Below are 14,821 nucleotides of genomic sequence, written 5' to 3' on the forward strand. Positions count from 1 at the left end.
TTGGTTTGGCCTCTGGTAAAGCCAAAGTCTTCGTCCAAAGCTGTAGGCTGGAATGCAGAGCCCGGGGGAGGGGGTGAAATCTGCTCAGCAATGCTAATTCTAATAGCATCTTCCCACAATCTCAGAAGAACCACACTTTCTGAAGGATATCTAACCACTACATTTGTTGTAAGCCTGATATAATAAGCACGATGTTTGATATTTCCTAATTGTCACAAAACCTACTCTCTCGGGTCATTTAGTTTCAACAACTTACAAAATCTGACAGCTGACAACTGCTGGAGATTATGCATCTCACTTTTTTTTCGAGACAAGGTTTCCCTGTGTAGATCCAGTTATCCTGGAAGCCACTCTGTAGACTAGGCTGGCCTTGAACTCACAGAGACCCACCTGCCTCTGCCTCCCAAGTTCTGGGGTTAAAAGTGTGCACCACTACCACCCAGCTACATCTCACAGTTACACTGTAAGAGGAAGAGGATAAACGTGGGACAGATAGCCAGGAAAGGATGGAAGACCAGGAAAGAGCAACAAACAGTTGGGGCGTTGCAATGTCTCAAGACATCCAGCAGGTGGCAGTGCAGCATAACAGCTCAATGTTAAAATGTTTCCTATGCTCTCTAAGCTCCTTAAAGAGGAAATTGTTTTGTTCCTTTTTACAGATGAGAGGTGAATGTTGAAGCAAGCGTTATTTATGCCTTAAAGATTCCTCCGTACAACGTAGAGAATTCAAATGCATCCCCTAAAAACATTTTCCCAGACACCTTTGTGGATCTTTTGGTAGAATATTTGTCGTGTGGCTCTGGTTCCGCTGTAACCTTAAGTTTTGACACAAAGTGGTTGTCCCACGTGGTTTTCCCCACATCCAGCCTGTTCTGCAAGAAAGAGAGGTGAAGGAAAACTTCCCCTGTGATTCAGGCTCCAAGCCACAGGAAGAACAGGGCCGGGCTTGCTTTGTAAACAATGTGGCTGGTAAGTGGCCCAGTACTTCATGCCTGGGTCTTCTTTCTAGCACCGAGCAAGCTGTCGTGCCAAGTTCACATGTGATGGTAGCATGTTAACATGTTCAACTGATGTCATCAGAGGGGAGACTAGTAGCCAGGCCATTAGAGAAAGTAATGGATGTGCAGGCCAAGTCCATTTTATTATTCTTTTTAACCTTTGGATACGTCTGGAAAGTTCGGTCGTAAAATGTTTTCCCTTACAGATAGTCTTTCTGCTGTGATTTAACATTCCCCCACTCCTTCCATCAAATGACTTTCCTGTTCTAACGAGAAACAGGGAATTTCCCAGCCACCTGTCACTGATAGCTGCTCAATTAGCAAACGTTTGGTGGAGTTTAACAAGACTTAAGAACTCTCAGTTTACCTACTCTGAATCCACACTATTTCCCTTCCATAAACAATCTCCAAACTGTGCTCCTCAGGACCAGGAAGAGAATGCCGAGTAGACTGGCAATAGAGCAGGCTACATAGTAAGGGCACCTGGGGGGTATAGTTTGCTTCCTCCCCCATCACCGCCCACCCACCCCAAAATTCTTCCATTCTTCCAAAGAGAAGCCTGCATTAATCAACAGTAAACTAAGCCACTTTGCTGGAAGTAGTAGTTGTTGTTGTTGTTGTTGTGTGTGTGTGTGTGTGTGCTTATGTGTGTGTGTGTGCTTATGTGTGTGTGTGCTTATGTGTGTGTGCTTATGTGTGTGTGCTTATGTGTGTGTGTGCTTATGTGTGTGTGCTTATGTGTGTGTGCTTATGTGTGTGTGTGCTTATGTGTGTGTGTGCTTATGTGTGTGTGTATGTGCTTATGTGTTGTGTGTATGTGCTTATGTGTGTGTGTGCTTATGTGTGTGTGCTTATGTGTGTGTGCTTATGTGTGTGTGCTTATGTGTGTGTGTGCTTATGTGTGTGTGTATGTGCTTATGTGTTGTGTGTATGTGCTTATGTGTGTGTGCTTATGTGTGTGTGCTTATGTGTGTGTGTGCTTATGTGTGTGTGCTTATGTGTGTGTGTGCTTATGTGTGTGTGTGCTTATGTGTGTGTGTGTATGTGCTTATGTGTGTGTGCTTATGTGTGTGTGTGCTTGTGTGTGTGTGCTTATGTGTGTGTGCTTGTGTGCTTGTGTGTGTGTGTGTGTGCTTATGTGTGTGTGTTTAAAAAACAAAACAAAGCACAATCCCTCTTGGGGAACTCTTAGACATTGCTACTCTCAGAATCCAGTATAGGATCTGGTTTGGCACCGCCTTTTGAATCCATGTAAAATGACATAAACGGTCACAATGAGAAGGAGCAGGCTCCAGCATCAGTCGGTATCAGGTAGCATCCCTACTTAAAGTGTAGAAGCTGCTGATCTGTGAGACCTGGTACCTCAGTTTCCACATCTAGAAGATGATGGGAGCTTATGTTAACATAGGGTTTAAGTTGGAGGGCATATAGGAAGTGTTTATCATTATATATAGTGTTCTAGAAAGACTCAATGAAGGATTTGGGGTTTTATGAATCACATTAGCAATGTCTTAATATGATCTGGATAGGCCTGCTCCCCAATCTGTCCAAATCCCTTGTCTAAGGAAAAGAAATTGTTCCAAATATGTGTCTATAAATCCGCTTTATTTTGCCTTTGAACTAGGAAAACATTAGCCTATATAGATCCATTTGTAAAATATTAATTTAAACAGAGGAAGAAATGGCACATTGAAAAGGTAGATCATTTCTTCTGTTTTTCTAGTCAGCTCCTAAGAAGAACTTACAGTTGGAGAAACAACTGTATTTAAGGCATAGAATCATTCCTCTACAGTTTTATTCTTGATTTCCATAAAATGTCCCATTCCCATGAATTCCTTACAATTTGGAACTGTTCCATGAAGAAAAAAAAAACAGTAGAAATTTTTATGGGTCCCAACAGTAAACTCTAAGACCTACATTTCTTCTTGCTGGTTCTTCAAAATATGTTGCCCCCAGAAAGTTAAAATGCAAATTTATTGCATGTATAACGTGAAAAGATCTGAAATGTTTTAATATAAAATGTTAAAAACTTTGATTGTTATCTTAATCTTTCATAAACATAATAGAGAAATTTTATTATAGAATCACATAAACAAAATTTACTATAATCAATGCTTTGAAGACACACAAATAAGAGCACTTGTGTTTTTTAGAGAAATCACTTTTAAGGTGACAAAAAAGATGTCATTTAAGGTAAAGTGCTATTTCAAAACAAGTACTTCATTTTAACTTTCAATTTTTGCAGATATACCAAAAATATTCTTAGAATTGCACATGACACAGTGGATAGATTCAAAACTAAAGACACAGGATGAGTAAAAACAGAACATCCACACTCCCTGTGAAAAGCTACAATGGAGGAATATCATTTTCCCCATCAAATCAAGCTGATTTCATCCCAACATGAAAGCAATGTAACAACACAAACACGCCAATTCAAACAAGGTCTCAGCCATCCTCAGATTTTCCTCAATGCTTTGTTATTTCTCCCAGCACCGAGTCTGGCAAAAAAAAAGCCACTCTGAGGCCTCTTGGGGACAGTAGGTTAAATGGCCTTTGAGATCAAAATGTTTCCTCGTGACTTGGATTTAAATTCTTAAATAGTTAAGATGCCCCTTTTAATTGCATTACTTGACTTCTTTGCATGATTGGGGATTCGGGACTTTTAATTCTATGGATTTGAAACAGCTGGAGATAAACTGGGGCCCCCCTCTCCCTCTTTTTTCTCCATGTCCTCTTCTCCAATCTGAAAATTCAGAAGCGATTGCAAGTCACAGAAAGCTTGGGTTTTTGAGAATGAACAGACAGTTCTAAACCGATGAGTCAGGTTTATAATTATGATCCGAAAATGAGCGGGGTGAGCACGGAATCCCAGTTTTAAAACCTCACTATGATAAGGAAAACCCCAAGTCTTCTTTTGGACAATGAAGAATCTAATGACTGGTTTGCAAAGAAAACTCCCACCAGGCACCCTGCTGACCTAAGAATCCAACTACTGCTCAATTGGAGTAGCGCCAACATTCTTCTGTCCCTAACAGGAATGTGTCTGCAGTTCAAATGCAAGGTGGGAACTCCTGGGGTGTTACGCACATTTCAGAAAGGGTGGAGAAGTTGCTCCAAATTTAGAGTATTATGTGGCAGTGACAGGTGAGTGGCAGGGACAGTTTGAGCGTCCAGCTTCCTGTTTTCGTTAGAAACACTGCCTGCCACCCTTTAAAGCCCATTCCAACCATGGTGTTTCATGATTATGTGGACACTCAAAGGGATGTCTACCCATTGGAAGAGGGAAGGGTTGATTGGGAACCTAATAAAAGACAATCTGATGTATATTAACAATTGCCTTTCAAAGAGTCTCAAATACCCCTTGCTACTCTCTATAAAAATTGAGGCACTCCACCCAAAGCCAGCTCTGCATCTTCACTCTCTGCCAGCACACCCAGTGTGTCCTTAACGAGAAGAAAGAGAGAGAGAGGGTCTTTCTGATGACAAAACAGAGCCCAGTGGCCTCTGCTTTGGTTGTGCTTTGGAGTTACCCTTAAATACAGTGAATTCCATCAACTATGCCCTGACCTCCTCCATGGAGCTAAGTTTTACAATGAGAACAGATCCTGAATGAGAAAACTCTAGGCTACTCCAGAATTCTTGGTTGTTGGTTATTTCCCCTTATAAATATGTTAGCAAAACAATATTCATAATTTTCTTGGGAGGTGATACTCTGTCAAAATAAAACACTTCCAAAATGTGAACAATCCAGCTGCCTCAGGTCCATTTTCCTTGAAGATTCCCAGGGATAAGGCCACACTGGTCACGTGAGGTTGCATCCTGGCACAGCTGTAGCCGTGGATTCCTCGTTTTTCTTATCCAGCTCCCTTGCTACCGAGTAGGCCACTGAGCCGTTGGTCCATAGCGGCAGTTTGGGATTTGATTCTTTGGCCAGGAACCGCAGCTGTGTTCTCTTCATCCTCTTTACAATCCTCGCCAAGCCAAGCAGTACGGAGCTAAACATCATGGCAAATCCGCAGAGCAGGAATGCTGCGGTATAGCTTCCTGTCGTGTCCACCAGCCATCCTGCGGCAAAGGCAAAACCGCATTGCTGAACTAAAAATTCAATTACCGGATTTACCCACACTCAAATTTAATCAGTTTGCAGGATGACCACATAGACCACAGCACACCATCATGACTGAAGGAAAAGCAGATGGCCTGAAATTACCATGCAGCAACTGGGAAATACATTCAGATTCATTAGGGTGACTCATAAAATAATTTAATAATTGCTATTAAGTGAAGGACTTAGAACAGTCCTCTGGCATACATGGACCTAATCTCCATGGGAAGTAGAAAAAGATAAGATCTCCTGAGTAAACTGGGAGCATGGGGACCATGGGAAAGGGTTTAAGAGGAGGGGAGAGGCAGGGAGGGGAGCAGAGAAAAATGTGGAGCTCAGTAAAATCAATTAAAAAGAATACTTCTATATTTACAGAAAAAAGAATAGCTCTCTATACTCAGTCATCACACAATAAATATTAGTGATCATTAAACTCATGAAATCTGGTAGAAAAGATTCAAATTTAAAGTTTATCACTTGTAACTTTAAACATCATTTAAATTATTAAAGTTGGATCATTTACATAAGGGGTTGAGTGGACATGCAAAATGCTAGTAGAATTCCCAGACCCCATACACTATTTTAAGTAACCTATCAGGCTTCAACTCAGTACCCAGTTGCCAATGGAAGTCTTCACTCATATCCCACTCAAATATAAGGACTTCGGGCCATTGCTTCTTGGCCTTTTGGCTAAGGTTGAATGTGGCGGTGTGTATTGCTTTTAAATGCACACACCTGAGGCCACACATCCACAACCACAGATTGGTTTTTAATTGTGTTGCTGTTGTAGCTTATCAATCCCAATATCTATGCCAGCCATAAAATTTGAGGCCAGCCATGGCGTATGATGAGAACAATATGAGTCACAAACATCAGAGAATCAGAGGGGTGAAGCTGCACTTTGGCAGGCAGCTACTTTGTAATTGACAAGGGGCATCTTTAAATTTTTCCTCAAAACATCATTCGGGTGCCAGCAATCCACCAGAAAAAGACCACAGCGTCTCTCTTTTGCCTACTTCAAACCCAGCAGTCCCAAGGGTGTGTAAAGATTAATTTACAGTCTACAAAGTTCCCCTGCATACATTTCTGCTATGGTCTGATTCATGTGTGGATTTCCATAGGAGCAAAGTAGTCATTCTGAAAGTCAATAGACATTCATCAGCTTCCTCCTGTTGCATTAAAATGGGATCTTAATTTCCTGTCATGAATCTCTAGCTCACAATTTCTAAAATATACTTTCATCGGTTTGCACAAAAACTTCCATGTCACCAACACTTAGTACATACAAATGATAAAGAATGCAGAACCCTGTCCTCCGCTCTCAGAACCACACCATCATGCTACGGCCTAGCCTTTTGGCCTCACCACTGACTGCTCCATTTGGGAAGCAAAAGTTCCTTCTAGATGTGCCTGGATTACTTAGAATTGGAACAAACTGAAACAAGTTCTTTTACTTCTACTATTACTGGACTAAGACCCTGATGTGAGGACTTTCTCTTCCCAGGCAAGCCACCATCGTTACTTGGTTGGGACAAGATTATAAACGAAGAATGTGGGCAGGGCTGCGCCTCTTTGGTGGCTCCTGCATTCCCGTTATCTTTGTCTCTCACTCTTCTCTAACTCACGCGAGCTTTTCCGAGCCTGTGGAGGAGGAGTGGTGTTCATGAGGGTGGGTTCACTTCTTCCACGTCGCTATGATGACAGTGCCTAGCATGTCTTTAATGCTTACCTGCGATGGGCGGGCTCACCAAGTACGGCACCGCATGAAGAAAGTAGACCACGCCAAGCGCTGATGACAAAGAGGTGGTCCCCACTATCTCTGCAGTCACTACTGGGATCAAGGTAACGTAGGCTCCATCAAAGTAGCCAAAAGTACAAGAGAAAGGCACAAGAAGGGGAAAACTTTGAAGCATTGGGAGACACAGATAGCACAGCCCATCTAGTGCCACGGCAAAGAGGTAGCAAACATACCGGTAATTCTTCAGACACCTACGGACGGGAAGAACAATGATGAGAATGGGACTCACGGGTTCCGTAAAAGAGATTTTGAAGCAAGCCATGAAGCTGTAAGCACTGCAGCTGCTTACACAGGTCCCTTCCTATTTGTGTTATCTTCCAGCTTCTCTTTTAAATGATCAAATGTTTAAGTGTGTGTGTAGGGGAGGTACATATGCGAGCATGAGCATCGGTTCCCATGGAGACCAGAAGAGGGCGTGGTATTCCCTGGAGCTGGAGTTACAGGTGGCTGGAAACTGCTCAGTGTGGGTGTTAGGAACTGTCCTCCAGTGTTCCAAAAAAGTACCAAGTGTTCTTTATGGCTAGGCCATCTCCCCAGCCCCTGCTATTCCCTAATTGCTCTACTGGCAAATGCAAATGAATTGATGTCTGTAGGAAGCATAGTGTGGTGATTCTCTGAAATTAGATGGGTATGAGATTGTCGCTTCACTGTGTAACTCTAATCTAAAATTCTTTCGCCATAAACTGAGGCTATCTGTTTCAATATCTATAAAGATGGTTGTGAAATAACACACAGCATGTCGAGAGGCGACAATTTTCTAGGCTGCTACCATATTGAGTGCTTTGAGATGTGGGAGCCATCGGTATGGAACACATGGCAAATGCCCAATAACTCAACTGGTGTCACACATGGCCGAGACTGGAACATGGTGACGGCCTGACTGAAGACTAAGTCCCATCTGCAGACTCCCCAGAGGTACTTCCACTCCATTCCTCTCTGCGACCCCACCCCCTCCATGATTCCAGTTATTTGAAAAACTGTACAAACGTCAGTTCTGGCCATTTGCAAATACTCTCTCTCAGTATCCTCCAAATATTACACGGACTTGTTGGACAGAAGGAGACACTCGAGAGTCTGAGCACTAGGTGATTTTTTTCCCTGGGTCATGGGGTTAGCAAGAGACAGAGCTGGCATGAGAATTTAGGTCTTGTGCCTAGCCGTGCCTCCTTCAGTTACCATGTCGCTTCTGTCTGAATCATCACTGTGCCTGGGACATCGCCCTCCTTCCTTCCTTTGTCCTTAATTTAAACTGTGGAAGTACTGGGGAGAGGCTCGATGAGTTTGTCCAGCACAGGAGGTGCTAGTTTTATCACCAGCAAAGCACAAAACAAAACAAGTAGAATCCATCCTAAATATCACATTTATAACGCTAGAGAGTGACAGTCACATCCTGATTAACTAAAGCATAATTTGTGCAAAGTCATGATTTTCCCTTCAGTCATAACTCAAATGTAAAATTCCTCAGCCAGGGCACCATCAGAAGTTTGCAGTCTTCAATCCAAACTGGCTGTAGATTTCCTATAAATTTAGTCTCTAAGTTTACAACATCATGAAAGTATTCTTTTCCCACGTTCAGATCTATATGTGTGGCTAAAGACAATGTCTATGTGTAGTATTGTACCTGAGCCTCCTACTTGGACTAGATTCAGCTCCCCTTTCTGCTACTAGATAATCTCTGAGATGATTCAAAGCAAGTTAAAACCACGGCAGCCAACCAGCAGTAGTCTCTGTGGAGGACTAATTTGCCTCGGCTGGAATTAAAACTGGCATTGGGACTTTCGGTTGTCCTCACCCTGTGCTGTTCAGACAGACTCATCAACCTAAACAGCCTTGAACAAGGGTGGATAAATTAGGGTCACATCTAGTTTGCTGTTTATGTAACTTACACCCCCCCATTTTAAATGGTTGGAAAGAGAAAACAAATGATATTTGGTGAAATATAAAAATTTCAAGAAACTGACGTTTAAATCTGCATTGATGCTCATGGACACACAACTGTTTTGGGGCCTTGATAGCATTCCTGCGGAGTCATGACAAAGATGATGTGATCTACAAAGCCAAACAATGTTTACTCTATGTCCTTTTACATTAAAAAAAAAATTGCCAAAATCTAATCTATAGGAATCAGCAAGAAAGCCATCTTCAAATATCAAAATCACCCCTCAAAGGTAGGTGTGAAGGTCATGGGAAACTTGGGCCTTACAGTCCCCTAGTAGAAACCAGTTGTGTTTTCATAGATTTTTTTTTTTAATTTTACCTTCTGTCAGTAAGCCATCCAAATGTGATGTTGCCAACAATATCTATCACCCCGAGTATGGACATGAGGAAGGCCGCTTGCTGGTGGCTCACTCCGACACTCAAAGCGTAAGGCACCAAGTACACAAAGAGAGGGCTGCAGCCGTAAGCCATGAACAGAACTGAGACGGCTAGCACGACGAAGTCCGACATCAGTAAAAAACCGTATTCCTGCTGCAAAGAGCAGCAGAGGCAGGTCCGTGCCCATTCTTTGCTCAAAGGTGAATAGGGAGACGCCTGTTTACAGTTTTCGCTCTGCGTTCCGTTGTCATGATTCTTCTCTGGATTCGAATGGTCCTCTTTAAGAGTAATGGGACGCATCAAAGCGCCGCAGACACAGAGATTCAAAACGAACCCTCCAAGAATGAGCAGGGCCCCTCGCCAGGAAAACTGTTCGATAAGGAGTTGAACGACAGGAGCCAGGATGAAGGTGCCAATGCCACTGCCTGACATAGCAATCCCGTAAGCCAGGGCTTTCCGCCTGCTGAAATACTTGCCAACCATGGCAATAGCCGGAGAGTAACAAAGTGCAAAGCCGAGACCTAGGAGACAGAGAAGGCCGTGAGTGCTGGTTTGCCATGAGCGGCCAGTGTGTGTGTGTGTGTGTGTGGTGGGGGGGGGGGGGCGGTCTTGGAACAGGACGGCTGGGATCGAAGAGAATCTGCTCTTCCAGGACATCCCTTTAAAGCTGTTTGTATACCCAGCTGAGAAATTAGTCTTCCTGTCAGCCATCCATAACTAGCAAAATACACGACCTAACGTGGCATTCTTCTTTTAGGAAGAATACGCTAAAAGAAATGATTTCTCAAAGTAAAGAACATACAGAACTTGAAAAAAAGTCACTATTCAAGGTAAACAGGAATTTAACTAGCAAATCTAGAAAATGCTAAACCAAGAAACTGATTCCTCCCTCCTTCCCTTTCCTGTGTCCTCTCTCCCCTCCTCCTTGCCTGTTTTTGTAGGCTATATTAGCTGAATGATTGCCTCAACTCTTCGCTGCCTGAGTAAACACAGCTTTGACATCTGTGTCACCCTGGATTTGTACAGAAACAGGACACAGATGTCACATGATTTGTACAGAAACAGGGCACATGAGTATATGGAAGTCGCATAATAATTTCACTTAGGTGGGATACATCATAGAATAGGAAACATTACACAGGAATATGGAGCTGGGAAATAGACCTCATGGTCTTCAGAAAAATGCCAATAGTCCCAAAGGCTTTTAAAAGCTGTCTGGCTTCTATTACTTTAGTCTAACTTAGACAATCTACAGGGCTTCGAGCCCAGGTTTTGGAACATGTAGGTAATTTGCCTCCACACATCTACAGATAGCTGTGAGGTAATAGAGCACATCCGAAGGCTGTTGGTGCCAGGGACGAGAACGAGAACCGTTTCCAGCTCCCATTCTCATGGTTAGCAGATGGGTGGGTTTCCAGTGGGACTTGTAGCACTAAAACCAGACCAATTCCTAGCAAAATTAACAGTCAGGCCCTTTGAGTTGCTCAGTATATGTACCTTCCTTAGCGACAGATCCGTATGTACAGCCTCCCTATGAGCTTACATCCACTACCGACCTAATTCATGCTACACTCATAGCGTAGTACCCAGACAGGAGTGGGTACCACTTTCCATGCCTGTATCAGTGATGAACAGAATCCCACCTTTGTCCTTCCAGTCAACTTCATTAAGATCCTATGTAGTCCCCTTAAAGTACAGCTTGTGTGATGTACATGTTCTTCTCATTTCATAAAATCCATTATGATTTTCTAAAGTGATGTTTCTTTTTTTCTTTCTTTCTTTCTTTTTTTTTTTTTTTTGTCCCGGAACTAGCTCTGTAGAACAGGCTGGTCTCGAACTCACAGAGATCCGCCTGCCTCTGCCTCCCGAGTGCTGGGGATTAAAGGCATGCACCACCACCGCCCAGCTTAAAGTGATGTTTCCATATCACTGAGAGAATGTGAAATAGGAGGATGTCTGTGGCAACGTGCTATCGTTTCTAAATTGAAATTCCCACTTATTGGATAATAATACTCATAATAAAGCCAGGACCACTCAGGCTGAACACAGTGTTTAGAGTCTTAGCAAAGGCAGTTGGACAATGACTATTGTGGACAATCTATACTGTGCTGAGTCATTAATCATTTCTTCTGAGTACAGAATGTCAGGCATATATAATACCAGAAGGAAACACTATTTTTCACCACGTGACTAAACTAACATGGCGAGGCAAGCTCACTAGCGCAGTCGAACCACAGTTCCGACTCTGTGTAACTGCTGCGTCAGGAGCCACTAGCTAAGTCAACTGCATTATGTGTCTAACAAAGTGAATATTCTGTATGTCTGCTTTGTTTATGTGCTTGACCACACCTGGACAAGGTGTGTCCAGGCATGAGGAAGAAAGTGTACTCACCTGTAAGAACTCCCAGGGTGAGGTAGAGATGCTTCAGGTTGGTGGCAAATGAGCCCAGGATGAAACCAGTAGATGCCAGCAGGCCCCCCAGCATGATTCCCACTTGGCAGGATAAGTGGTTACTGACAACGCTTCCCAGCGGAGCTTTGAAAACAACAAACAGGTCAGTAGACACGCTTTGGGGGACCTTGAAAGTGCTATGGGTTTTGGAGCTTTGGAAACGGATACCCGTGGAGAAGCAACCCATTGGAGGCTACACAACCAGGAGCAGGGCAGGGACGGAGATGAGATGCCCTGACTTAGATTCACTGTTTATCCTAGCATCATTCTCTGCAGTCATACTCCCAAAGTAGAGGGTGGCTCTTTGTTTGTATTTGTTTACATTTATCACATTTTCATTTATTAATTATGTTTTTATTTATTTGTATTTATTTACTTTTACATGCATGAATGTTTGCCTGCATGTATGCCTACACAACATCCTGGTGCCAGCTGGGGTCAAAAGAGGTTGTCAGACCCCCTAGCACTGGATTTACAGCGGGTTGCAAGCTGATATGGGTTACTAGAAATGAAACCCATGTCCTCTATAAGAATATCAAGTGCTCTTAACTGCTGAGATATCTCTTCAGACAGAAGATGGGCTTTTTTTGTTTTGCTTGTTTTGTTTTTTTTTTTTAACAAAAGAATCAATTCTTTATTTAAATTGCATGTCACTTGCTCAAGGATTTTTATATGCCGTATTGCTTTTACAATGTAACAGAAATGATGACAGCTACTTGATGCTTTGTTGTGGAATATTTGTTTACCCTGTGTGAAGATGTGTCTCTGTGATTGGTTTAATAAAAAGCTGAATGGCCAAGAGTTAGGCAGGAGAGATTGGGCAGGACCTCTGAGCAGAGAGAAATTCAGGGGTAGAATCTAGAGCAGTAGAAGATGCCAGCAAGACACTGAAGTTGGACATATGGCACAGGGGAGAAATAAGAATGTAGATTAATAAAACAGGCTATTTAAGTTATAGCAGCTAGTGGAGGAAAAGCCCAAGATAAGGCCAAGCTTTCACAATTAATAATAAATCTGTGTCATTACTGGGGAGCTGGTAGTCCTGACAAGAAAGTACTACTACAATGAGTGGATTTTATTTTGAAGGAGAAAAAAAAAATCATGGTCTTACCAGTATCCCTAGGAAAACTTCCAGAAGAGCTGAGTCCCTACATATCTGTTTCATATGCACAGTTTTGGACCAATCAAGTTAAAACTGGAGACCCACTCATGACACACTCTGTTACCAGCCAGCATCTTCTACAAGATGCTTAGCTGTGGCTGTTAGGTTATTTAACCCTGGGAGAATGGGAATGAGCAAATCTCTGGGGACTATGTTGAATCTCAGGGGTGCTGCTGCTACTGTGGTTACCAGACAGTGAAAACACATATTTTTGTCATAATCTAAACCAGACTTGATGAGGACGTTATACCAGCTTCAACAAGGAAGGTTCATCACATTTATTCAGGGTCTGTCTCGGGGCAACTGTGTAGTCTCTTGTTCATGCTCTGAATTCTCATAGTATACAAGTGGTGAGCAGGTAGACGCGTGTAAACAAGCACAGCAAGACTCACTCTTTCACAGAACATAAATGCACTCTTTTACCCTGTCCAGAGCCTACGCTGTCATAGTGACCACACTGTTTTTGCTCTGTGGAGAATCACAAATATTCTCCAAAAGATAACAGGGAGGGAAATGAGTCATTCCTATCCTCTGAAGCCTGCTGATATGAACATTGTGGCTAACAAGATGGCCCTGAAAATCCAGTGCTAGCTCAAGGAGAGGCACTACACACAGAACCCAAATATATGATCTTCTCAACACTTTTAAGCTGAAAAAGTAAATTTAAGTCTTTTCAAAAAATTTTCAGTCTACCCTATAACCAGAAATATACTTCAACACAATTCCACTGATTCTTAAACCTAGACAGTTAAAAATAAGTGTGCTATTTTGCTTAATTAAAATTATTAAAAATGAAGAAAAAAATATAACAAAATTTAACTTATCAGAAATAAGTACGTATGACTTGGTACTTAGAATGGAGTCAGATGAATTCATCATGACTTATTGATCAGTATAGTACTTCCTTTTTGCCAATGAAACTAAAATTTTAGATTTATTTATTTTATATTTTGTGTATGGCTGTTCTGCCTGTATGTTTATATGTACACCACATCTATGCCTAGTTTCCACAAAGATCAGAAGAAGGTATCAGATGCCCGGGAACGGGAGGAACAAATGGTTGTTGGCTGCCATGTGGGTCCTAGGAATTGAACTTGGGTCTTCTGCAAGAGCAGCAAGTGCTCTAACCACTGAGCAATCTTTCCAACCCCAGATAAAAGTTTTTTAAGAAACAACAGTTTCTAATGCATCTTAGGATTTATCGTAATGAAAGGATAGAGCGGGTCCCAGCTGGAAATGGATTGTTCTAATTTAATGTAACGTTAGAAATTCACTAGCAAACAAAGCTAGGAACTTTGGCTCAAAATTTATAAAAATAGAAGTTTAGCATCCTCTACTACAGATGCAATGTTAGTTCCCATGAGTTTCTGGAACACCATCCATGTCCTAGAGAACACATTTAAGGCTTTATAGATGAAGTTATGACCACAGGGAGTATGCTTAGCTCTTGATCACACACTCCTACTCTTCTGCAATATTTCTCTTATTCATGAAAAGAAGAAATCTGTGATTTAAATTTGAAACCCTCTGAGAAAGAATCAGAAAGAAAGCCAAGACTTGAGAGAGGCTCCAACACTGTTGACACTCATTTAAGGAGACCATATAGAATGGTCTATGGACCATCTAAGGCCGAACCACCTTGAAAGCTCCTGATCCCATTGAATCTTAGAAGCTAAGCAAGGTTGGTCCCTGTTATTATCTGGATGGGAGAAACGGCTTACTGTCCTGTCTAATGTATGCGTGCATGACTAGAGAATGAGAAGGCCATCAAATTTGGAAGACATGAGCCGTGTACGTTCTGCCCATGTGTGCAATCCAGATAATCACAAGCTCTATGACACTCAGATCCAGGTTAACCAAATGATTTGCGTCTTTCTCAATGTATTGATAAACTCCTCCATCTGGCATTAGGTAAGATCATCAATTCCCGAAGCAAATCTTGTTAGGTTTAGCTGAAGATGAGATCGATCCTCTTGTTTTTCAGTCT

The 14,821-nt window shown here is 42.3% G+C and overlaps 1 protein-coding gene across 2 annotated transcripts in view; it reads right to left on the reverse strand.

The window, feature by feature from the left end:
• Window positions 1-2,586: 2,586 nt before the first annotated feature.
• Window positions 2,587-14,821, reverse strand: part of Slc16a12 (solute carrier family 16 member 12) — a 75,079-nt gene continuing 62,844 nt past the window's right edge. For both annotated transcript variants that reach the window (XM_075973884.1, XM_075973885.1), the window contains exons 4-7: window positions 11,613-11,756; window positions 9,162-9,741; window positions 6,836-7,095; window positions 2,587-5,066 (exon numbers count right to left, since the gene is read on the reverse strand). In XM_075973884.1, the coding sequence (XP_075829999.1) occupies window positions 4,804-5,066; window positions 6,836-7,095; window positions 9,162-9,741; window positions 11,613-11,756 (1,247 nt within the window). In that variant the 3' untranslated portion in view covers window positions 2,587-4,803. The remainder of the gene's footprint in view (window positions 5,067-6,835; window positions 7,096-9,161; window positions 9,742-11,612; window positions 11,757-14,821) is intronic.

The sequence above is a fragment of the Microtus pennsylvanicus genome, chromosome 5 (assembly GCF_037038515.1).
Source record: "Microtus pennsylvanicus isolate mMicPen1 chromosome 5, mMicPen1.hap1, whole genome shotgun sequence".
NCBI classification, from domain to species: domain Eukaryota; kingdom Metazoa; phylum Chordata; class Mammalia; order Rodentia; family Cricetidae; genus Microtus; species Microtus pennsylvanicus.